This window comes from Columba livia, chromosome 2, assembly GCF_036013475.1.
Source record: "Columba livia isolate bColLiv1 breed racing homer chromosome 2, bColLiv1.pat.W.v2, whole genome shotgun sequence".
Taxonomy (NCBI): Eukaryota; Metazoa; Chordata; class Aves; order Columbiformes; family Columbidae; genus Columba; species Columba livia.
Window position 1 is genome coordinate 10,456,553 of NC_088603.1, and position 26,608 is coordinate 10,483,160.

Below are 26,608 nucleotides of genomic sequence, written 5' to 3' on the forward strand. Positions count from 1 at the left end.
TTATTTTTTTTTCTTTTACAATAAACCAACAGGATAGCTTTCTTTTCACTGTGGTGGGGAATGCTTTTGTAATGCCCAATGTAATCTTAACAGAAAAATAGAATAACGAAATCTACAAAGTGTACTCTCATTTAAAAAGCAAAACCATAGAAACTGTACAGTTTTAAAAAGCGAATTATCTCGACTGCTTCTTAAGAGAATTTTCTAAACAAAGAATAAAATATGCAGAATAAAAATTAGGAGAGCTATTGTTCTGTAACAAAGCTAATCAAATACTTGTTTTCTATTCCAATAAACAGTTTTTTTAATTAATGACTGTTCTGGAAATTATGAAGTGGGCTGGGTTTTATTAATGTTCCACTTGACTAATAAAGCATGAACTCCTTATAGGTACTATAGCTGTCATTTCCCTGGGGATGGATGGAGATTGGTTCTGCATGCATGCTAGAGACAGGAACGAGGTTTAATCATTGGTGTAGATTTAAAAAATATTTTAAATGTTTTAAATGTTTAGTAGCATCTATAAAAATAATCTTGCTTGTTTTGCTGCTGGATTTAGATTTGGATATGGGATTTTCTGCTGAAATTCATTCTTAGCCCTCACAATTGCCAGGGACTTCCACTGGATGTTACCTGGGTTGCACCAGATCCCACCTGGTCAAGAGCAACAGTTAAAGCTCACACCTGAAATACGAGGAGCCACCAGCAAAACCCTGCGGCTAAGGCTGAACCTCAAGGATCCGGGCTGTCCTGCCCCTCCAAATCCTGGCCCACATTATGGGAAAGGTGACTGTGCTGTTATTCCTATAACTGTCAATGCTGGTGACAACCACCCCTCCGTCCCTCATGTCTGCAGCCACCTGGGGCTCCGTGAGCGTGGAGTCTGGTCCAGTCACTGCTCAGGCCACGCTCGCCCCTCTGCCTTGGGGAAAAAAGGGTTTTCTTCCCTCTGCCACGGGCTTTGACCAGCAAGGAAGGAAACTCAGCACTAGGGTTAAATCGCCCTCCTGCACCTCCCCACTTAAATGTAATTTAAAGATTCAACCACACAAACAGCACCTGTAGATTCAATCTGTCTTCATCAAGGCCATGAGGATGGTCGATATTAAACACATGCTGTTTATGGCTACATGTCAGGCACCAGCCAAAGCTTCAATTGCAATCAGTTTACTAAAGATCAAGCAGAACATTGAACAGAGAAGGACCGTAGGTCTCATTTGACTCTGGGCTGTCAGCTGATCCTGGCTCAACTCCACCTGCCAGCGAACACGGGGGAGGTCCCACATCCAGCACCAGTGCCTGGGGGTGGCCTGAACAGCATCCTCCGCCAGATCACAAGGATTAAGTTAACTGCAGTGAAATCCATCTCTGTGGCTTCATCCATGGCTTTGGTATCTTCTAGGGAAATGGATTGTCAAACTCCTCTGGATGGCCCTGGTGCAACTGAAACCTGCATTTCACTAATAGACCTTGCAGCAAATTATCAGTCCCAGAAGCAGGGAATTTACTGAGAGGTGTGAACCTGTGCTATCTGCACAGACAAAATACTCTGCGTGATAGTTTACAGTCAGCAGAATAAGCCTGGCACCTCTTTGTGGAAGAACTGTACAAAACACAGCTGAAGTAACAGGATTGTCAATGACATTCAGTGGGAGATACGCTAACCCTCTGAGTAAGACTGCATCTTTCTGTTGTGTAAACTGGTATGCAAGTATGAATAAAACAACACATCCCTGCCCCATTAGCCTTGGGAAGATGAATGCCCTCTAATCTATGCTAAATAAACTCCAAGGCATGAAGACCAATATTTAAGTCCTGCACTCAGCTGCGTGTGAATTAATAGGGATGACCCTGAAATTGCTATTATGAAATGCAAATATTTGCAAAAGAACAATTAAAAAAATATTCCTGAAGTGCAAACGAAAGGCTTGTCAACCATGTTTGTGGTATGCACAGGGACAGTCAGGAGGCGAACGGTAATGAATCCCAGGGCAGAAATCTGTGCTAAAAACCCATTATCCCATTGGCAGTGGGTAATGGCACAGCATCTTGCACTGGGAAATAATTCTGCCCGATAATTGGAGGGCTTGGCTTAGGATGCTCTAATTTTGAGTCTTTGGACAGTTTGTTTGGATATAACTACCTGTATTTTCAGAAAGCTGCAGTACATGGCTCACAGTAAATCTACTTCAAACACTTGCTGATACTGTTCAAACTGATCTCATCTGCCCTGATCTGCAATTTTGTGTTAGCTGAAGTAATAAAAGAGTCCTGTTAAACCTAAATTATCAAATGAAAAAGGCAATTTTCTCATTCATACTCCATTAGTTTTTTTAGTTATTGCTAGGAAAGCTCTAAAATGCTTAGGCCATAAAATAAACATGTGGCTTAATGTACAGTATGTGTACTTAAGAGGATGATGGCATCTGCAGTAACTGCTCTGTACTGCTATAGTAATGGAATGTACCAATTAAGCAACGGCACATATCAAGTAAAGCATACAAAAATGTATGGCAAAAAGTAACAAGCCTTCTGCCTTTTTTCTCTTTTTTTTTTTCTTTAAATAACTCTTTAATAGCTAAAAAGAATAAATCACGAATATCCACACCTACAACACAAAATTGCAAGATGGTTGATCTTGATAGATGCCTGTTGCCCCTATGCCATCAAAAATATGCAATATTGTAACTTTAACTTTTCACTGATTAGAAGTTTATAAAAGCTTTCCTCTCCTAAATTAAATTCAATGATAGATCTTCCAGTGTTGAAGTCATACAGTTAGCCTAATATGGCTTCAAGCACACAACACTGTTAAGATTTTGGGAAAAAAGCACCCCAAATTCTTAAATCACAGAGATGTAGGATAACATGAAAAAGCATCCAAGTATTCACTTTTGAAAATGAAATCAAGAACCTAGATCACTTAGTACCTTTGACGATTTTACTCTCAGGCCCTTCATTCAAACTTATCAGAGTACTTTCTCTCAGTAATTTCAATTCCTTTGGTAGAGTACCACAACTAAACCTGTGAATTCACATAGGCAAGATCGCATAACGAAACCATTTACAGGCATATTTTAGCATTACTTTGCAACAGCAGGCGTTAGGATTTTGAGAACACAAGAATTTCTGAAATTCAACCTGTGTGCTTCTTTATCCCTCGATGATTAGTTAAAACAGGTATCATTCAGAACAAGGAGTGGGCAGAACCTCTGCAGAAAGGTGCAACGAACATCTGGATCAGACAAACTTGATGAGAATCACAGAATGCTGATTGGAGATTTCTCCCTCAAGCCAGGTTTTTACAGAAATAGATTTTCCCGGCTAAAAGGGATGGCACAGCACAGTTTTACAGAGGGAAATGCAAAAAATATAAAGAGGAGAGTCTCATTTTCTTCCTCAGTCATCCCCTAAAATCAACAATCTGTTTTCACAATGGCTCCGGACATTTACCTGACGCTGACATGGTCTTTCCCCATCACCCGAGGTGACTCTACGCTCTCCTTGTCCGTGCTGCCAGGGGTAGGTAACGCTCAGAGTTGTTGCGCTCATTATCTCCTGGCTTCCCATTAATGTGACCAACTTGCTCTCCCCAGTTGCAACAACCGTGCAGGCCTGTTTACTTATAGTTCAGATTTTCTTCTATTCATGGCACAAAGCTGAAAAGTAAACAACAGTTAAGAAAACATTTGCTTGCCAAAGCCCAGCATGAGAAGGTGCGAGCTTTCTTTGCCAGAGCCGGGGCGCGTGTTTATGCACACCCTCAGCACTGCTTCATGATCTTGCTTGGCATTGTAAAGGAATGATCATCATCCTCTTCAGCCCCTCCAGTCTTAGTCAGTCTTTGAGAAGTTACAAAATATAACAGAGCATTGTTTTCTGATACGATATTGACTGCACTGATTACCCACAATACTGTATATTTGCTATTAAGAACATGAATGTGTGCTTTGAAAGTGACATTCAGGGCTTTGAGGATGTGAAAGGAATTGTTCTGTCACTTAATCCGAGGCTTCAATGTACTTTAAAAAATTTGTTTAAAACCCCAAAAAAACAGAATACACATTTTAACTGTTGAACTTTTACCAGCTAAAGGAGTTTGTAAGGACCCTATCACTATGTGGTTACAACAGAAGATACACAGTTAAGGTCAGGTCACGGTTTCCAAGAACATTCACAGGGACTGAGGATGAGGAAAACGAGGGACGGATCCTGCGGGAACCTTCGGGAGCCTGAGCCGCTCACTCACTGGGGAAGTGCTTTGAGTATTGCATTCACTTCCTCTGCAACTGCTGTCAGAGCAAACTCAAACTGCTCCTGCGGAGAGAACAAACACATACTCTGAATAATAAAACAAAGCACTTTCAAAAGCCTGGTTCAGCGTATTCTGCAGCCGAGCATCCTCAAGACATTGTTAAAAATATGAATATGCAGGATGAACTGTGCACTGCAACGGAAAGGAACAAAATGTTCTGGGATTATTGATGCCATATACCATGTCTGACAGCATCTTGAAGCAGGAGTCATTTTAATGGAGAAAAATGTTGGTAGCAGAAACTAAGCTACTGGGACACAATGATGTATTGCAATTGTGTGGTCAGAAGGGTTTGGGAGTATTTGATCATCAGCCATTTCCTTCTGACGCAGAGATGGAAACTCGTTAACATAATTGAGATATGGAATAGGTGAGATGCTGCAAAGCAGAGCCTTTGGCTTTTCTCAGGATTGTGTCTAGTTGAAGTCAGCTCCCCACCTTGTGTCTATTATATAAAGCTCTTTGGTTTACCTGTTATTCTTTTTCAGTCTCCCTTTTTAACAGCTTCTCTGCACCCACAAGCTATCTAACGATGTTTAGACCACTCCTGTTTAAGAAATACTTGGCAAGGTTTTCCTCTGCTATTAATTTACTGTAAGCACAAACCCTAAAATTACAAACAGGTTTCTGAGCTGTGTTGGCAGAAGTGTGAAGGACACAGACAACAATGGCCCCATCATCTAAGTGCAACCCTAATACACTCCTAAACTGCCTAGTCCTACAGAAGGACAAAGGAGCCTTGCTTTCTCAAGGTTAACAGGTATTGTTTTTTCTAACCAAATAATTTTATTCAGAAATTTACCTTATTGAAATATCTGACAGTATGATTTGGTGTTTGCAGCTCTTCAGATGAAAGAAGAAATGTGGGCAGTTTACTCAGAATATAGGTAAATCAAGGACACCAGACAATAACTGTGCAGAAGTTTCTGGATTTTCTGGAAGTATTCCAGTGGTTTAAGTCAGCCAGGATCGAGACATGCTGAAGAACCAACTTTAAGAATGGAAGTGTGAGATATACCCTGCAGTGTCCTGAGATCAGTGCTGGGACACCATCTATGTCTCCAATTAGGAAACTGGTGGTCTGGCAGGTACCTCGAGCCCCGTTGGTGCTGCCAGGGGCAACTGCAGGGATGCAGGTACGTACAAAGCAGCGGTGGATGGCCTGAAAGGTGATGACTAGACTAATAGCATTGATTTTCCACAGTGCTTCAATTTTCTGTGGAAATCTGCAGGAAGGATGAACTACAGATGTACAACTCATATTTCAGACAGACGGATGACTTCTGCTTCCTGCAATTCAGTGTCAGTCTTCTCTGCTTTGTTTTACCCCACTGCAGAGTCATCTCCCATGTGGAGAGGCCTCAGAGAGAAGCAATGATAGACACAGCTCCTGAGCAGAAAAAGAACAAAACTCAGAATGATTTCTCAGAGACACTGACTTTCAAGAATTTTGCTGTCTGCCTGCTGCTGTCAAAGTGGCAGCCTTGTACGTTTGCTGGACCGCAGCCAAAAGTTTTTAATCAGACATCAATTCACCCTAAAGAGTAGGACTCATCCTCATTAGGCACAGAAAATGGTGTATATGCCTGCCTATGCCTCCCCACACTTTCCAAGGTCTCTGCAATTAAGCAAAAGACTGGAAATGCTGGTGGCCACCCAGGAGCAGCAGTTCTGTTTTAACAGGAGCACAGGGAATTTGTGAGAGGAGCTGCAGGGCAGTGGGTGCAGAGAGAGTACTCATCTGGATATGTCGTGCCACAATCAAACCTGGCACCTCAAAAAGCTTCAGGAAATCTGGGCTGAAGCAGGAGAAGTGCTCACCTCCAGGAAAAGGAGCCTTGGCAGGAAGAACCAGCAGCCGCTGGACCCCATCAATGCATCCCTGCAAGGGGAGAGACCTGAGGAGCTGCCTGGGCACGGTGGGAGACCCTTGTGCCCAGGAGAGGGACAAGGTGGGTGCTCCCAGGATGCCACCGCTCAGATGTGCGCGGGAGAGTTGGTCCCCGTCACTGCCAGACCTTGGAGCACCACAACAGCAGAGGCTGATCTGAGCATGACAGGGCTGACACAGTGATGCAGCCAAGTTTCAGGGATGGACAGATCCCTCTTCCAAGATGTGGGTGTCAATTCAAAAGAAGGGAATCTACCCATGTTAATGAGTCTACCTAATACCTAATACTCTTCAGCTGAGTATTTTATAGTCAGGAAGAGCTTGTATGATAGGGGACTATGATGCTTTAATATTAGTTGAAAATAAGGTATGTTACTCTAAAGTTATTCACTGAGCAAATCTGCCCTTTACTCTTTTTGGTCTGAGACGTGTTCACCTTATTGTTAAGAACTGGAGGCCACTGACCTGCGAGTGCCTCCCCACCTCATGAGGGGTACCCCTTATGTGAGCTCTAGGCATCACTGCACCACCTGAGGAAAAGCATCCGTCTCACATGAGGACTGTGGACCGATCAACACGAACTCCAAAGCTGGAGACCAGTGAAGAGCACCACCTAACAATAGGCGTGACCCTAAATTATGGAGGCAAAAAAACTTGCAAAGCACCATCTTCACAGCCAGAGCTCAAAACTGATTGTGAAACGCTGCAGTAAAGCAGAGAGTAGAACAGACACAAGAGAGGTGCCAGGACGTGGTCCTGCTGGGACCGCACAGCTGAGCGCTTCCCCCTCCTTCTTCTGCATAATGCGCCCAGGTGAAACGCAGATCGTGCGGCTCCCATTGATGTGCATCACCACCCTCCAAAGAAAAGCCTTTACACACCTTTCGCTCCTTTCCATGAGAACAACCACAGCTAGATCAAATTAATTTCAGTGATTTTCAAAGGAGCTCAGTTTGTTGTTTTGTACGGCTACATTGCCATTCATGTATGCTATTTGCATATACAAGATTGACTGGAGATGAACTTAGACATCTAGCTCTGCCTAGAAAACAGAGCTGGAAGGTCATCTTGTGGTGTTAGTCCACCTATAATGTAGAAGTGATACGAATATATCTAGAAAAAAAAATAAGCTGTGTTTTATTAAGTCTACAAATAAAAATACCCAGGAAAACAAACTGAGTACATGTAGCATATATCACACAATAAAGAATCTTAGCTAAATATTATAGAAAGATATAGAAGGAGAGAAAAAAAGAAATATATATTTTTCCCATCACAGAGAATATGCTTCTTCCTTCCTTACTTTTTCCTCTCACATGTGGCATACCAGTTCTATTTTATGATTCCCCTGCAAAAAAAATCCCAAACCACAAACCCTCTATTATGCTTCTCAGAAATGCAGACTGTCGTTATGATAATTTCATTACCATTTATTATATACAGTGCTTTTCAACTAAAGATCCCTTCCAGAAGACAAAATGTGGCAAACAAATCTTTCACATGCTTATTGGAAATGTGGAGCGCTGCCTGCTGGAAACACAATAACATTGCTGAAGCAAGTTGGTGTTTATTTTGCCTAGGGATATTCTGTAATTGGCATTTCTAACCTGACTTTTAATCCATTGTTTTAAATTACTCCAAGAGTCTAATATTCCTCATTTGTATTCAGCTGGGAAAGCACAGGGTTTGTTTAAATCCATCAGAAAAATTCTCTAGGGATTGTGCATTGCTAGCATGTAACCAGATATTTATAATTTGCAAGACATTAGCTTGAATAAGTGATTTGTGTGGTTTTGAGAAAACGACAATGATGGAAGAAGGAGCAAGAGAAGAGATAAGCAATATCCTGAGAAAATTTTTCATCCTGGGGGAAACATAGGATACATTTTTTTTCCCGAGCTCTTCCAGATAAATGTTTGGACGGGAAAAACATGTCTTGAGTAATATTTTCATGAGACTTGGGTAACTATTTCCGAGCTAACTATGAGACGTTGTTCGCATAACCTCAATCTTTGGTTCTGGAGCTGTGTTTTTTCTTTTGTTGAAGGCAACAAGCTGTAATTTCTCTGCCCTAAAAGTGAAATTGGAATTAGAGCTCTATATTTCTACAGAGCTGCCATATATTTTGGTTGCGTTTACAGAGTAGCTCAGGACCTGCAGCTTCCCTCAGAGTAAATATATGTGCCATTGGATACTGTGTATTATATGCATTTTTTTCCCAGTCAGAATAATCAAAGCAGAAGAAAGATTTGTGCAATTTTATGTCTGACTTGCAGATAAAGATTAGTTAGCTTTGACTGGCTCATCTTTATTTTTCATGCTCTTACTTAATTGGTAAATAATAATTAACATCCCCCCAGCTGTTATCCAGCACCACTTCTCCTAGTATTAGTGGGAAGACAAAATGATTAGGAAGAGATTCAAGAAAAGTTATGAACCAATGAATCCTGCAAGATACACTTATTTCACCTTAGACCCTCAGCAATTTCAACTCTGTAAATGCTGCGGACATTCCTATCAGTTCCAGCCTGGCCGAGACAGAGTGCTGTCATGTTGCTCGTTACTCCGTTTGGGGCTGTAATTCTCATTCAGTATTTCACAATGTCATATACAGATTTATTTGGTCTCCGTGCCAAGAATGAGTTTCTTTATTGCCATATTTGCAGCTCTTAACTTGCAGCAAATACCCCCAAATATCATTCCATACATCACTGAAATTGTTAATAATAGGAAGTTTCATTTCTAATTTAAGGCACTACAATCACACCATCAGCTATCTTTAAAAATTTTATATTGTGGAAAAATGTCAGCTGACAGGAATCATAGAGTAAGATGTTCACCTCAGCAAAGGGTACAAATACAGTCACCATGCTATGTCCATAAAGGACGTGGCTTTGGGCACAATGCAAACTCTTCCATTCAAGATACTAAAAATGACTCAATTTCCTACAAAACCATATTTCCTTTCATTCAAAAACTCTTTTGTTTTTTTTCCAGAAACAAATCAAAAGGAGCAGTTACATTTTCTTTAATGAGCTGAAGCTTTTTCACACAATATTACATGCACAGTTAAGCAGAGATACTCTAAGAAAATAATCCATATTTCAGGATGAAAGCAAGAACACTCTTTCAAATGCACATTTTCTTTAGTAGGCTATAGAATGTCGTCTTGACTGCCCTTCATATATGGTAATCAAGATAGATGTTGAAGATGTTACAAGAAAGAACAGTAGATACCAAAGAAAGTAGCTTGGATAAATCTTCAGCATAAATAAACCTCAGTTGGTAAGGAGCCAAACAGAGTAATCAGCAAGCGACCTGCGTTAAATTAGGTCATAGCCTCTCTCTTCTGTCATGAAAACAACTACTGTGAAAGACCTTTAACGTATTTAAAATCCCAGTGGATTTATTGACAGTACCTTTGTCTGGACCATGCCTGGTCTCTGGTCCCTCAAGTGCTCCAGGGTAGCAGCAATATCAATCTCTTTAGCACCTGCAACAAACCACAAATTGGGCTGAGTTCAGAGCACAAGATAATCCATGCTGCATCTGTCAATCTCTTGCTATCGGGCTCCCTTTGGGCTAACAGTCCAATTGAAAATTATTACATCCATCTCTCAGCAGACTTGGCAGGCAGCTGCAATTTTTGTGTTCATATAGAAAAAAATGAGAGGCTGGGGCAGCTTTTATTAGCATTAATTCAAGAAAAGCCAGAGAAAACCAAATTCTTAAAAATGCCTCTGCACCTAGAGCAGAATATATTTTCAGAACCTAAGGGTCCATTGTGGCAATGCCACCGAGTGCCCCTTTGTCACTTCTAGGAGTATGCACTGAATTAAGAGCCCGAACCACACAAAGATCTATGATGTTAAAACAAGGTTTAGTTAAACTTTTGCCACCCACAGCTGAGATCTAGAAACCCTGTCTGTGGCTTCCTAGTTCAGGACTTGCCAGACCGTCACGCTGCGTGATCACTGCTTGAGCCGGCAAACCTATCGTATTTTCTTTAGGTTCCAGTTGGGGTGGCTGGACACGGCTGCTGTGGAGTGATTGGCAGCACTAGGATGCAGGAAATTGGCACGCAGAGCCTCACCGCTGCGGGGATGGGCTCCCTGCCGCAGGGCAAACGGAGGTGCTTTCTTTTCAAACATGATATACGGAGAGGAAAGCAAGTCCTTGTGCCTCTCACCTTTCTTATAATAACCCAGAGCCTGGAGAACTGAAAGGGACAGGGAGACGCCCATTTCCTTCTCAATTTTCTCAAGTTTAAGATGTTTCAAGACACCCTCCCCATTTTCCTTAAATGCCTGATCAGACACGTTTTTTGAGGGGGACCAAGAGAAAAATGAGGATTTTGTTCCCTCCGGTGTGAGCTCCAAGAGCGGAAGCCTGGCTGGAAATCCTTTGAGAAGTTTAGCTCCAGAATTTGTCTCTCTCACATCTGTCCCGTTCTGCATCTTGTAGGAATGTCACATGGCACCAAAGCATCAGGCGGATGGACAGAGGGTCACCCTCACCCACGTGTAGGTTCCTCATCTCCGCTTCCCTGTCCCCTACTGCTCTGGTTGTCCATGCATTCTCCTAGGGCAGATGTGGGTCTGTAGCCTCTGAAGCTTAGGAAGATGCTGACCCCAGGTCTCCCCCATCTTGTACTTACAGTTTCATTCTTAGATGGTTTATCAAGGACAGGGATCAGCTAACACTCTGAAATCTGCTCCACTTTGAAAAATACTCAACGATGTGCTCTGAAGAGGATCGTGGCCTTTCGATACAAAATTGTACAATTTGTTTCCCAGTGCCTGGCCCTAGGAATCTATTGGCCTGGTCTGTGCCAATTCAGGACTTCCTTCTGGAGGCATTTAAGTCTCTCCAACTATTCACAGGGGTCTCGGTGCCTAACTTGGTGGTCATGCACCTAAAGTGTTGCTGTTGAAATAGCTTAGTTCCCAGGACTAGATTTGCAGGATTGGGTCAATGCATGCCACTATTTCTACAACTCTGCAATTTAAGGGCTTAACTCTAACTGTAATTAGGCTCATGTCAATGTAAACATTACGCACCTCCTCATTTACCCAACTCAACTTTGTAATTCAATACTATATTTCCAAAAATTCAGAAGAGCCACTAAAAGTAAATGATTTAATTTGGTTTCCTTTGACAGAAGACACAAGAACATATTTTAAAATAACATCAGCTCCAGAATAATAATCAATTTGCAATATTTTGTATTGATGAAAATACGTTCTTCAGCTGTTTTCAGAAATGGAATGAATCTATTCAGTAAATTTAACAGTGACAACTCAGAAAAGTTATCTGGCAGATATTTTTGCTAATTACCACAGGTTGAGGCACTGTATGGTTTTTGCTTCTCTCTGACATGCTTTGTACAGGAATTTACAGGGAGAAGCTTTGAAAAATATAGGAAGTTTTATTTTAAAATTAAAAAAAACCCCCAAGCTTCCTTACAATGGACAAAAGCAATAAATACTCCCAGATGCTGTAAAGTCTGCTAACAGTGACAGTAATTGTACCTTATGTGTGTTGCAGGTTTTGCAGTGGCAGTTCATCTGGAAAGCATCAGTAAAGGCACACTCTTTCTAAACCCACAAACTGGCATAATGTGGGAGCCCATTTCAGTGTTTAGTCTCACACATGCACGTGCAATTAGGTGGGATTTTCCTGTTGCACCACAGATGTCCATGACAGCCGAGCTCTGCGAGTACCGCACACGCTTTACGGATTTACTTGTTGCCTCAATAGGTTACCAGGAATTAAAATGTAGCATCTTGGCTCAACATAAGAGGAATTCTCTTTCAGAAATTAAGATATGAGAAAAACTTTAGACACTGACATGGATGAGGTTAAGCACAGTCCTGAGCCACCCTCCGAGATGTGCTGAGAGGATGAACCCAGAGATGCTCCCAATGGAGCTTGTGGGCTCCAGTGCCATGGGGCTTCCCCATGGCTGCAAATCACTACGTCCCACCTCCAGTAAGGGATGCTCTTTATTTGAAAATGCTCTAGCCTCAGGACATAAAAGGGGAATGGTTCATGACAAGACTTAATAACACTCTTTAATGGCCAGATGGGCTTCTGAGCTTACGTTTGAAAGAGTTAATTCTCCATTGCTGTGATGCAGATTGCAGGCATTTACTAGGGAACTGATGCTTGCTTTTTTATCATCATCAACGGAATGACATGCCTAATAGTATGAACAATGCCTGATTATAAAATCCTGATTTAGCAAAACACCAAAGCATATGCTTGCACTGGAACATAAGAATAGTCCTGGCGAGCCAGTGTGCTTACTGGGAAGCTTGCGTTTTGTCAGTACAAGTCCCCGAAACATCAGTTTTCACTGATTAGCGTCCCCCAGCCCATGGGCTGTGATCAGCACATTACCACAAGCACTTCCGATGTTCTTAGCCATAGGTAACTAAAAGGAAAAGGAGAACAAAGTGTGATTTTGCTGAAAGCAAGTGTCTTGTTCGGAGGCTGGGAGTTAGAGGTGAGGCAGAGCAGAGGCAGAGATTGGTTTGCTACCCCCTTTTTTTCCATTTCTTAATGCCTCTGGTACTACAGTCATGGGAACCACCTAAGTGCTTAGAAAGCTTGATCAACAAAACTTAGTGTTGCAAAGATGGGCAGCTGTTTTGGAAGAAAATTCCCAGGAAAAAGGAATGGCACAGGATAAAGCCAGCGTGACTTGTTTTCTCTCTACGTGAGCAAACCTCTCTTCCTTCCCCTCATCCACAGCTACATGTTCTGCATCTATTCACTTACTGTGCTTAAAACAAATAGCTTTAAATGTATATTGCTAGTCCACTATTAAATCTCATTTTGCGATGAGGGCTTTTTTCCTATTCAAACTTAAGGCTAGATTGCTGTTATATTATGTAAATTCAGCTCACTTCCCCGGACGTGTGCGATGATAGTCTGTAGAAAGTTGTCTGGTGACCGAGATAGACAAAGGAAGAGATTTTCTAGGCACAAAGGGAGGTCTGAACCCAACCTGCTTTCACAGGTGAGAGGAGCTCAGTGTTTAACTGTGGTTTAACTTTCAGCTCTCTTTGCAATGTATTTGATTGAAATCTGACACAAATTCAACATCTTTTTTTTTGCCACGCTGAGGCTTTCTCTTTAATCTGAGAGTACAACAGTATGGCATGACATTCTGTAGCACCCAATACCACTTCATTTATGTTTCTGAGCCATTTCAGAGGATAGAAAACACAGCATATGCTGCACGACACTGGGAGAGAGGGATATTGCATCCAAGGACATTAGGGTCAAATCATGTTCTTACTGAGATGGCTGCAAAATATCCGCACACTGCTAAGGTATTTTAAACATCACTTATCTGGAAAATCCACATACAAACTTAATTTGATGCAGTGGTTTACAGTAAAAGCTGGAAGAACTTGATCCACTGATTCCAAAGATATCTCATTATTGGAAGTGTTTTGCTCAGGCTACTAAACCATGAAGTTCAGTAAGAGATGGAGATGCCAATTTATTGTTGTACAGTCAATTATCTAGAGGGTTAAAAATACTAGGCTGGAGAGCACTGACAATTGGAAAACACAAAGTATGTCAAAAAGGTATAGATCTTTTTTCCCCACCAATATGTATTTGCTTAACAGTGCTGCTGGTTTCAGGAAATAAAGAGGGGGATAAAAGAGGAAGAATTTAAAGAATAAAGAACAGCCTTTTCACCTTTTGACTGTATTTTACTCTGCAGGGAATAAATTTGGTTTGTGTTTGTGACAGGTTCCTTTTTCACAATGGATTTCGTTGCTTGTTTCAAATGAAAGTAAGAATCTAGCTTAGTGTGAGACTGGGCTAATATTGTACCAGCAGTATTGTGAAAAATGAGTGGGCATTTTTTTTTGTAATTTAGAACATGCTTTTGTAGTAATGCACTGTGAGCCAGATAGAACCAGCATTGCCCCTGCCCTTAGCAGTGAGCTGCTGAGGAAACACCTCTGAAAGCACTTGCAAACCCGTGCAAGGTAGATTTTTAACTTCAGCAACTTCCTAACTTCATCTTCCTAAAGGCTTGAAGCATTCACAGTGAGTGCACAACAAGCCACATCAGGAACATTAACTGGATAAACTAGAAGAAAAGAGGAGAAGATACAAGCCAAATGATATTTTGCCCCCAAGGAGAGAAGAAGTTTCTGAAGTTTGGGGTCATCTCCTTTGCAACCCTTTCTCTCCCCGCAGGCACCAACGCAGGGCGCACGTTGGCACCTAACAGCTGCTGCTCCTGATTAGCGGATCTCAAGGGGTTAAAGTGTTTGCCCTCAGACAGTGGCAGAAGTGGAGTATACAGCGTGGCATAAAAACATGGGCAAAAGTTGAATTCCCTTTCCCTCCTGCAATAAATAAGGAACCAGCCAAATTCTGCTGCAGTTGGCTCCATGAGGTGACGAGCAGCAGCTCGCAACACTTAAAATCATCATGTTAGTTTTATGACTCTAATAGTGAAATCTTCTCTCTCTTCCCCCTAAACATGACAAGGTACCCATTTTTATAAACACAAGACACATGAGAAAGACTCTGTGGAGGATAAACCATGAAACTGCTGCCACTGTGGTGGTACAGGAATATGACAGAGTTTGTCGAGAGGGGTAACACCTTTTAGTATATCATCTGGGAAGAAAAAATGAAGGTATGTCATCAAAAAATGGTTTTCAGGTTCAGCACACTACAGAGCTTGTGCACCCAAAAATATGCCGGGTTTTTCATTTGTTTTCAGTTATAAGAACAATCAACATTTGCTATATAAATGTATGAAAATTTCGGCTTAATTAAGGCAAACTTTGAGATTTTATTTTTATGTAATAGGCTTGAACATACTTGCACTGAAAGCAAAGTGAAAAGTTCTATTTTATTCATTACTAATGAAAAGTGCAGCAGAGGTTCCCTGAGACTGATAGAATTTTATATTAAAGGCCTGTATTAAAAGGAATATTTTAGATTCTAGATGCTCTGAATTTTCTGTGTATTTATAAAAATAAAATGATCCTTAAATACTTCATCAAAGCAGTTATTTGTGGGGGGTTTCTTTTTAAATAATCCAAACTGAAGAGTTTTCTTTGTGATGTTTCACAAATACATATCACTCATAAATATTAAATTAAAAAGGATTTTTCTAGCTGGGAACAACTTTCAGATCTACTGGCGTATATCCTCAAAAATATATGATTATATCTCTGTAGAACGGCTATAAATTTGTTACTGTGGGTCCTAAAGGACAGCTTGGTCATTAGGTTGCTAAGTTAAGATACATTTGAATAGTCTTGGTTAAATAATTTAATTCACCCTTTGTTTCACACCATCATTTATAAAATGAACTATCTTTTTCCTACCTAATAAGTTTTTATGAAGTCAAATCCATTAAAGATTACAAGGTACTTGGACATTAGAGAGGTGAGGACCTAGAGAGATACTCTGTTTTTTTCCAATACCCTTTGCACCTTTCTCAGTCCTCCTTCTGTTCCCCTTGATCATAAAGTGATCACAAAGCTGAATATATGATGTAGGATTCATGCTGAGAGGTTGCAAATGTGGGATTATCAGCACAGTTCCCATTTCTCCTTAAGGAGTTGATGATGATCTGTGTGGGAATACGCATTTATCCCAACAGAAAAAAATAGGGTACTAAGGGGAATACACAACCTGTCAAGGGCCTTTCTTTTTGCAGCAGTAAGTATTCAGTTTCTTTCTAGTCGGATATTACCTGCATAACGCACATTTTTATATTTATTATATTGTATAGATTTTGAATTAGGCCTTGAAGGGCAAAGGGAGTTGTTAGGTCAGATTAAAAAACTGTTTTGTTAAAATCTTGAAGGAAGAGTCCCTCATACAGTTCCTTCTGCTGCGGTTGCTAGAAGCTGAAAAAGACCCAATTAATATTGGCAAGATGCTGCTGATCAGCAGCCTTTTAGCCTCAGAGTCACGCACGGTGTGGTACTCGCAGGCAGTCGGGAGCGCCATGGAAGAATCACTTATAATATGAAATAGCAAAAATACATGTGAGAAAGAAAATAAGGGCAAAAATCCAGTGTCAGCAAGGACAATCAGCTCTCTCATCACGGTACGTCTGTGGTTAGGAAGAATACAAGTGTTTTTCATGTTTGGGTGATGACTGCATGACTCATGCCTAAAAGTGATGCTTCATGGTCAAAGCAAACTCTGGCACAGCGATTTAAATGTTACCTTTCTTCCCTCCCCATGTGAGGACTCTGACAAATAGGCTTTTTTGGGTCCAGTACCACATTTTCTGGCCCTTTTCTGCGCCCAGCTTTGCCTTAGGAAGGGGGTGGACAGTGAACTGTGGAGACCCAAGGACAGCAACCATCTATACTTCTGGCTGTGGTGATGTATAGAAACAGAAGTGGGCTCTCTGGGGAGTTAGATTTTAGTTATCAATACCCATGGCCTGTTACACTGTCACAGCTATGTTGTTCCCAATGCCAAAGCCAGCTGGACGTATCAAAGATATGCTACAGATCTGCAGTGCCCCCAAAGCTCTAGATGCCTCCAGCTTCCCACTGACACCTTCTGAAAGATGGCTTGTGTAGCCGCTCCAGCAAGCGTTTGCCCCATTGAGTACTTAATGTTGCAGTGATACATTTAATCACACCATATGAGGGGCAAACTCAATCTGATTAAAGAAGAAAGGGTCATAACTAGGGGGAGTGTAACACCACTTCTTCACTGACCATTAGTTTTAATGGCGTACCGGTAATATTTACTAACTAGCTTAGTCTCGAAGGCCCAGCCTCATCTCATCTGCTCCAGCCATCCTTGAAGTTCGAACCGGAGTTCGTCATCTCCTCTCCCAACAGCTAAGAGAGAGAGGGGAAGCTCTGATGGGCAATTCATTTGCCTGGGAATCACCCTCCAGGGGTGCAGATCCTTCTCCACTGATGACTGAAGAGACCCAGACAACTAGGTTAGGTGAGACGCTGGATGCCTTACAGGGCTAAAGTTAACTGAAAAAAAAAACCCAGCTTGAAAAGAGTTGAGTTTCTGCTTTGTAGTTCCATGCTCCTGAATGCCAGAATCTGCCCAATCTAACAGCATTTGAGATCTGTGTTTGGTGTCTGTTGCCTTCTCCTCCTTCCTTCCTGCCTCCCCCGAGTTTGGCAATTTTGATGGAAATGACAAAAGAAAAAGCAACGTGGAACCACAGTGGAACCAGTTGCAGTAGAGTGTAGGGAGGGCCATGGAAGAGAAAAACACATCGTAAGAGTGACTGCTGGTTGTATAGTGCTCTGCTACAAAGAAACAAGACTATTTTCTTCCTTCAACTTGCATTGTCTGAGCGCCCATTAAATAAAAACACTTGTAAATATTAGAGTTTAAAAAAGGAGCTGAATAACAGCCAGAAACTACAAAAAAATAAAAGCAATTTTCATTTGCAGTTATCCAGATGTCTGCTGCTGTAGCTGCTGGAGTTCTGCTATTGGCCAGGAGGATCATTTGGTGCTTTTCATGGAAAGAGAAAAGCGTCAGCAAAACCCTGGTGAGGGACACGGTTTTAAAGATAACAAAAAATATAGATGTATTCAGGCTGGCATTTTCATTACAAGCTTATTCTCTCTCTGAGATGAACGAAATCTGTGCGCATGCATGTATGTGGTTAGGGCTGGACCCAACATCCACCTGAATCTCTGCACTGTCTGTAATTTCACACAAAATACATAAGCCCTTCTATACACCTCAAAATGACCCAAATCAAAATTTCACTACATTTAAAAAGCAACAACAAATGCCGAACAAAACAACAACAAAACCAAAACCCGAAACCGCAACAAAAAACCCCAAACAATGGGCAAAGCAAGTGTACAAATGGAGAAGGGAGTACTTATTAAAGGTGAAATGAAAATTATAGTGACACTCATATACACACATAGTATACATTACATAATGTGCTATTGTTTACACATTTATATTAATACCTGAAAACTGCATGTTACACATGTACAGAAGTGATATGGCTTTGCCTGTATGCATTCCAAAGACAGGTGCTACAGGAAAATAATGCTTTTAAGCTTACACTGATTTTAACAGTCTTGCAGAGATAGAAATTCATTGCTGACACGTCAGCTCTTAAGCTCATATCCTTTGTCAATGCGGAAAAAACACACAGAAATCACTCACTGTAACTGAATGCAAATGGATGCTAATTTGAGGCCTAATCCTTCCTCACTTCCACTGTGCAGAAGAATGTATCACAATACACTCATATAGGAATTTTACACCTAGATTTCTCCCAGCCTCCTTAGAAGTTAAAAGTAAAAGGAATATGCCTAAACTACTACATGCAGGAAATAGAAGTTAATGAGTTATATTCCCTGTATGACCTCTGGTCACTCTAGAAAATACCAGTGCACATATATACATTCAAGTTACACATGCACGCGCACATACAAAGTATATATGTAGCAAGAACTGTGGATGTGCTGCTGCCACCTGCTTATGGGTGTTCCCTAGCATCAGCTCCCACAGAATTCTACACAATCCACTTCTTTTAGTATCTCTTCCAGAAACCACCGCCGAATCACCTGACAGGCAGTTCATCCCCACATGCTGAATCAAACATGGACAAAGTTAAGATGCTGTTTGCAAAAATGACATTTCTGAAAATGTGCCCCAGTTGGCCCTAAAAAATCTTGGGAGTCCCCTTTGGGAAATGTAGATTTTCTTTATAGGGGACATAGAAGTAGTTCGCCCACGTGAATCTGTTCAATTGGACGAACTACATTTCACATTACTTTCATTAACATTGCACGTAGGTGGCAAAGCTTTCACAAGACAGTACATGGAGTGACCTGAATAAAAGATGCAACTATTATGGATTCATTCTTTAATGAAGTTTATCCTTAAAAGTGCCTAATCTGGTCCAGCTATAGAAGTTGTGGAATAATTACACTTTAGTTAGGTAATAGACATTGTACCCTTTACAGCCAGAAGACTACCATCTGGTCAATTAAACACTTCTCTTCAAATCCTTCTATGGACTGCTGCATGAGATTAGCTACAAAAAAAGTAGTTCTTCACTCTGTGTATAAACCGCCTTTTCCAAACATTTGCCCAGCTGCTTCTCAAACCGATAGCACAGTACTATGACCAGCTTTTCCACTTTTCCATATTCTAACCTACCCATTGTGTGAAAAAATGCCGCCCAAATTCCTTATCTGCTTGTCTCCTCCTTAGTTTCAGTCAATGACCTCTTGTTTTCAAATTAGTCACTATCTCAAGCTGCTTACTGACATCAATACATTCCTTTCAGGGTCTTCTAACGCTCTATGGGGACCCCCCTTTGCGCTCCCTTTCCCAAGGAGCAGCCCATGTCTGATCAGTCTTTCTTCACAATTCATTTGCCCCAAACCCTGAATAATTAGGATTGCTTTCTACCACACTTTTCAAGTCCCGATTCTTTTCCAATAAAATCCCCAGAACAGCAAATAACTCAAGAAATATGGCTCTTTTAGAGTAATCCCTAACCACTAAATTATATAAAAAAGAACAAAGCCAAAGAAACTACATCAATAACTTGTTTGCCTTTTGTTTGAAATCTCTACATGCCATAAAGGAAACCATCTGAAAATGCAGTCCATATAACATACACTAGGACACATCAACCAAAACGACCTTCCCCATCGTCACCAATTCATTTCACAACAGAAGCTTGTAGAACATGCTATTTTGCTATTTTGTTTTATGAACTATTAATTGATGGCTCTATGCTGTCAATAATGCATCAAAAGCTTTATAAATCAAAACGTCTTTTGCAAAGGAAATAAACATTGTTTTAAAGAGCTTGTTCTAAATAGCAAGAGTTCCCTGAGCATCACAAGCTGGACCGTAAAAATCTGTCCTATACATTCCCTATACACTTTTGCGCGTAGCTGGGGGCCCAGCTCTCATTGTGATTAATTATCTGCTGGGAAAGGCTGCAACAATGAGCACTATTTGCCTAATTGTGTTTCCAGGGTAACTCATTACATAAAAGTTACAATACATAAATGCAGCTCATTTGAAAAAACGGCCTTATAACATATGTATGTTACATGGACACTAAGAACTTCCTTCAGAAATTGAAATAGCAACATTTCAGATTTACACGGTTAGCATTATTGCTGCTGAGAACTGAGGCAGTTTTGTGGACAGCACAACAGTGCACAAAGCAAAACCTAATTTTTTGGCTTTACTAGCCTGCACTTTTTTCCTTTTTTCCTAGAGATAATAACCTGTCTCACCCAAATCTCAAAGACCAGCAATGTGAGCGATTCAAAGCCAGAACATGAAAACAATTACATTTTTAAACCTTGAATTTTTCTGCCATTTTTTTTTCTCCAGAACACCACCCACTTCTTGCCCTCTTACCACTAAATACCATAACCCCCCCCCCAAACCAACAACAAAAAAACAACCAAAACCAACCAAACAACCAGTTATTTCTCCTTTACACCATATATTCTCTCAGCCACTGCATGACACATAGTATGTTGAGTTTTATTTTCATGGGAGAAACTGAATCCTGAGCTGACGAATTATTCCCTCATTCACCAAGAGCATGGCAGAAATAGCCTGCTCCAGACTTTTATCAGCCCCACCAAAGAATAGAATTTTGCTGGACTTTGCATAAGGCCTCAAAAATAAGCAGATTGAATCCATTTTAACACGAATACGGGCAAGCATTTTCTTTCATAAAATCCTTTCAGAGAGGAGATAACCCCACAACTTCATTATGATCATTAAATCCACACAGCTGATAAGCAAAACCTCAGCAAGGGTTCAGATTAGCCAAAATCATTTGATCACGATGAGTCAGAAGGCGAATTAAGGCATCTTTTGTTTTGCCTTAAAATGTCACGGTATAAACTGCATCTGCTCAGGAGCTGACTCACAAGACCCTCAGACAATAGGGTGGCGGGGGCAAGGAAAGGACTTGGGGAGATAACCCCGGCAGTCAGCCCCGGCCAGAGTGTGTGTGTTCGTCAATTATAATCCAGGCTTTTGAATGCAAGAGAATAAACTGTTGGTTTGGCTTTGCTAAATCACTTTTTTTTTTCCTGGGTTTTAGAATTTGGAAATCAATACTTTAAAAAGGTTTTAAAATTCATATTTGTCTTCCCTTTGACTCATCTCATTCCAGCTAGTTCAAACACAAGGAAAGGGGTGGTCAGCAAACCCCGAGCAGCTGCTGGCTAGATTAATATCTAAAAATCAAACTATTATCTACACTATCCAAGTCTCTCAGTTCAGAAAAATGAAAGTGGGAAGACTCATAATCTCATTTTTTTTTCCTTTTTCATGCCAGAAACACTCAATAAAAATGTCTTGCAATAAATCAAACTTTTAGTCACTACAATAAGCCTGCGGGAAAGACAAGAAATGAGAAAATTCTTAATTTTTCCCTAGATCATGCACACAAAACCCCATGATCAGCTCAGAGTTACTGTGAGTTTAGGGTGAGGAAGGAATATCAAGGAGACTATATCACTTTACCTTCCCTAGTAACAAAGAATAAAACTTGTAAATACATCAAGAACATTAAAATTCTCAGCAGAAATCAGCCTCAGAGAAACAGCCTCTGTCAAAAAGCCAGAAAGCATTGTTATGTACAGAAACAACCCATTATCATTTTCTGTATTTATTTAAATCATGAAAGCTCACATGGAGTTGATATAAATCACTCCTCAACTTCTCACTCAAAACTAAAGCTTGTCCTAAGCTTGTCAGGGAAATGAGAGGTGACTTGGTAACTCTCTTAAAATTGTATCACCCACATAATGATAGTAACACAGTTATCATAGTTAAATCGTGCTACTGTAAGGCCACATTCAACACTTTTTTTGTTATTACACTGATGGGTATGGGATCAGGGTCTTGTAACCGCTCTGCATACAAATTTAGCAAGAAAAACAATTATAGTAATAAACTACATGACAAATAGCAGCACTAAGTTACTGGAACAACTGAACAAAAGGCATTTAAAACTTCCTAGTGACATGACACAGGAATGATAGCACTAAATAGACACCGTTGTTCTCTGACTGTGCCAGCATCTAATAAGATTATTTAATGTGGCTGTTGGAGTGAATGCACACATGCAGCCATTACATTTACTGAAGAGGGGACAGTGAAAGTCATTAAAAACCCAACTCAACAGGAAAACAATCCTTCCCCACACTGGCAGAGGGCTCCTGCCAGCTCTTGTGTGCCCTCCTGCCCGCTAACACACCCCTGGGGGGACAGCCCTAATTTTTATGACCCAAGTACACCAAGGGGGCATTTCTACCCTCGGTACCAACTTTCACCATCCTGCAAGTGGCACTACAATCGGGTGCTTTGCTTTTTTTTTTTTTTTTTAATTTAATTAAATTCCTGCTTTCTCAAATTGTTTGGAGCAGCCAGACTGACACGGCAGGTGTCAAGCACAAAATCCTCCCCAGTTTGGTTTCTTTTTCCATTTTTTAGGCTGTAGGAACAGGTCCCTTGCTGGTAGTTTTCAGCATCTGAAATAATATGTGGGACAGCAACATGCAAGATAGCAGAAGATATGAATTTATAACATGTTTAACAGACTAAGTATCAGCACTAATTCAATGAGCAGTAGAAGAAATTGTAAATGACAAAGGCATTTACAGTTAACTGTCTAAGAGAATGCAGGGAAGTAAATCATTACATGAAAAAGGAGGTCCTTTTCTCAACCTACCCTATTAAAAACCCCACTAAAGAGCCAAGGCATTTATTGATTGCTTTCTACTTTCCCACTGCCGAAACTAAGTACTCCTCTATTTACTTTGATTTAAAAATGCATTATTGTCTACTTTCTAATAAACCAGACAGTGGAACAAGAAACTCAAATTATTCTAAGTTTATTCTTAAAAGTCCGTTTTTTTGGTGTGGTGTGGGGTTTTTTTTTGAAAGACTGAAGGCCTTAATCCTTAAAAGCCTTTTTGAAAGAAATGTTACTAGATGCTGGCCTTGCAGCTGGGCCCAGATTGAAAGTGCACTTACATTTTTATGTTTAGCGCTGAAGGACTCTGAAGTTAGCCCTCGCACTCCACATAAAAGCTTTGGAAAGGGCATTCTTTGCCACTCGTGCAATTCATTCTCTAAGAAAAGGAAATGGAAAGAAAGATTTCATGTCCAGGGCTCCGAGGCCTTTGATCATTTGATGAACATTGGATCCTCAACCTGGGCCTCCAGCTTCTCAGGCCAGACAAAGAGGGTCCCGGCCGCACAGGCTGGGCCGCGGTTCCCGCCCGAACAAAACCTTTGGCGGCCGCACAGTGTGACAGCCTGGGAAAGGCCCACCTCAGCAGGGCTGAGATGCCCGCTCTGCCCTTTGATCTTTCATTTAAATCCCAGCCAAAGCACCAGGTCAGGGGGATTTTGCATCGCACACCCCCATGGGCAGAGGGGAGCAGGTCAAGAACAAAATGCGGGTGACCGATCTCCAAAAAGCCCTGTGACGCCTTTCTCTGGCCAGTTTCACATGACTTGTCTGGTATTGTGAAGTGCTAAGCCCACACTTAAAATGGAATTTGACATTACATGGTACAATGGAGTCAATAAATGGCATTCTTCAGTGCTTTTACAACAAAGTCAACCCTCCCTTAAGTGGCTGAAAGCCCCAAGCTAGAAAATACTTCTCATTTACTTCTTTATGCGAGTAAATTGCATCTACTTTAAATCTAGTTTTCATTAAGGCTTCTCTTTGCTGATGACTGAAATGAGCCGAACAAACACCTAACAAAGGTCTACGTTAATTTTACGAAGTACCATTGCTTCTGTTTTTTAAGACTAGGTTGTCACGTGGCACGTAACAAGCATTGGAAATATCACCATAATCCTTCACATTTTCCGATGAGCATGAAAAACTGATCTCACCCCACTGAAAAAAATTATTCTCAGTATAGTGCTAAGGAGAAGGCAAACACATAACTTCTTGTAACATCAGCAGCAAGTTCCACAGGATGCTTGAGGGCAGAAAACTAAGTCCATGTTTGATGAGACATGTTAACAGCCAGAATGCAGGAGGAAGAAATGTTAAACTCTTCTTTCTAAAGGGACAGAACACCACCATGTCCTAGAGGATGGGGATATGTAGGATGCAATAGATGACTGCAAAAGATGGAGTGTATTTTTAAACTACATACAAAATACATCTCTGTCTGAAGATTTTAAACGACAACAGTAAAGTGATTAGAATTCAAAGAACTATAATAATTATTGTTTCTCTGTATAAATTATGTTTTTACAGTTAAGCTTTTTTCTTCAAATACACATAAGAGCATAATGCCAGATCAAGGTAGCTTAAGTTCTCAACTTAATAAAGGGAAATAATGATTTTTGTTTATTTTCAACCTCATAAGATTTCTGTCCCTCTTAAAATGCAGTTCTGTGAAACTGTGATACAAACATGGCCACAAGCATGAGGTACAATATATAAATAAAACTGACTATTATGTCTTTTTAACATATGGTCAGGTGCCCACTTTTACCCTTCTTCCTTTTGAAGACAGTATCAACATTAAAAATTTGTTTTAGTTCTAACATACAAAGACTATTTCAGAGTTTCTCAAGTACTTTGCACCATGTACCATTTACTGATCAACAAAAACCAAAGGAACAGTCTCATTCTCTAGAGAATCTATAGACTTCATTTTAGACAAATAACAGTATATATTTATGTTGACAGATGATTTCCCACTTCATAAAATTGCATCTCACAGATAAGGAAACTAAGGAACAGAAAAGTTAAATAAATTTTTCAGTATTGAACAGATAGTGGCAGAGCTAGGAAAAAAGGATTAGTTGATTCATTTTTCGTCCTCTGTCCCCTTCACTGCAGTATTTTTCCTCCCAAGAGACAAATCTGCCCAGCACATGGTGCCCTGATACCAGCTCTTATAGGTTCTGTGGTGGCAATGGGTAGCTACAAAAATAAAAGTAATCATGTTTGAATATTGTGGCTGGGCAAGCGACAAGGGACTGGGCAACAGTCATGAAGCAGTCTGGGACCTAACTCATGTAAACACAAAGTAAGGATTGCACAGGCCCAAGGTATCTTCTTCTAAAAACTGTAGTAGCTATTTTAAACGATAAATTTAACAATTCAAATACTTCTCAACAGCACAAAACCACCTGCTCGTTTACAAAGCATTTGCGTTTGGTTTGTTTTTTGAAATTGCTGTGAAAATAAAACTTAGGAACATTCAAGAAAGAGTACAATTTATCTGTAATTTATTCTCAGATTTTCTGTGAATATTGCTCCCCATGTTGTCATGGCAACACAAGCACATCTTTCAGTACCAAGGAAGTAACAAGCCTTTCGATTCTCACCTTTGGCCATTTTATTGAGAACCATGTCAATTAGAATGTAGGTTCCACTTCTTCCCGCACCATCGCTGCCAACAGAAAGGGAAAAAGAAAAAATAAAGCCTGTCAATGTGCATCTAGACTCAACACGAAGGTACCTGCCCTTAATGTTACACATGGGGGAGAGGACAGAACGAGGGGCACTGAGAGAGGAGAGAAAGCTTGCACTGATTTTAACACAATCTGTTTGTGGAACATTAACTATTAGCCTGCATGGATAACTGGGTTTTGTTTTGATTTTTTAAACCAAGTTGTGTTTATGCAATAAAAGTATTTTAAACACCAGTGGAGAAGTCAGTAACCCTACAACAGGATGCCATTCCTGTTCAAAAAGTATATATATATAATGAGTTTATAGTCATTTGTATATGACATCAAGAACCATGGAATTAGTTGGACCAGAAGATAATCCAGAACACTCCCTAAATATTGCAGATTGTATTTAAACATAGCAGTCAGAGGCAATGTATACTGAGACCTGTTAGAGAACCAAAATATTTGATTACTGAGGGACTACAATTTTTCTTCACTATACATCACGAGTGGCTTGTTTTTGCTTTTTACCTTTAATTCTTCCTTAGTTATAATGACCAGAAAAAAAAGTTACCATGTAATTCCTAAGAAAGAAACGGCTTTTAACTTTTCTGTATCATCAGCCCTTCCTCAGAGATATGAGACCAAGCCTTGGAGGGGGGAAGGTCCCTCATCTGAATTCAGCTTGTGTCCCTTTCAGAGAGCAACGTGTAATTGCCAGCGTGATGCTCTTTTAGAGCTGCTGTTAGCAAACATAATTAAGACTTAAGTAAAAGCTTTTTTTCTTTCCCTCCCCAAAATTTTTACAAAGGTGCATGTGTGACCAATTAGACTGGTATGTAGTTTTATTAATTAAGCCATTATTTTTATTGATAGCTCAATTTGTGTACAGGAATTAATGAAAGGAAAAAAATAATAGAACAGCATGAAGCGCGTTATTACATTTTGTTTACAGG

At 40.5% G+C, this 26,608-nt stretch overlaps 1 protein-coding gene across 3 annotated transcripts in view; it reads right to left on the bottom strand.

Annotated features, from left to right (window-relative positions):
* Nucleotides 1-2,732: 2,732 nt before the first annotated feature.
* Nucleotides 2,733-26,608, bottom strand: part of PTPRN2 (protein tyrosine phosphatase receptor type N2) — a 647,850-nt gene continuing 623,974 nt past the window's right edge. For all 3 annotated transcript variants that reach the window (XM_065050472.1, XM_065050473.1, XM_065050471.1), the window contains 3 exons: nucleotides 25,584-25,648; nucleotides 9,626-9,699; nucleotides 2,733-4,317 (listed from right to left, as the gene is read on the bottom strand). In XM_065050472.1, coding sequence (XP_064906544.1) covers nucleotides 4,246-4,317; nucleotides 9,626-9,699; nucleotides 25,584-25,648 — 211 coding nt within the window. In that variant the 3' untranslated portion in view covers nucleotides 2,733-4,245. The remainder of the gene's footprint in view (nucleotides 4,318-9,625; nucleotides 9,700-25,583; nucleotides 25,649-26,608) is intronic.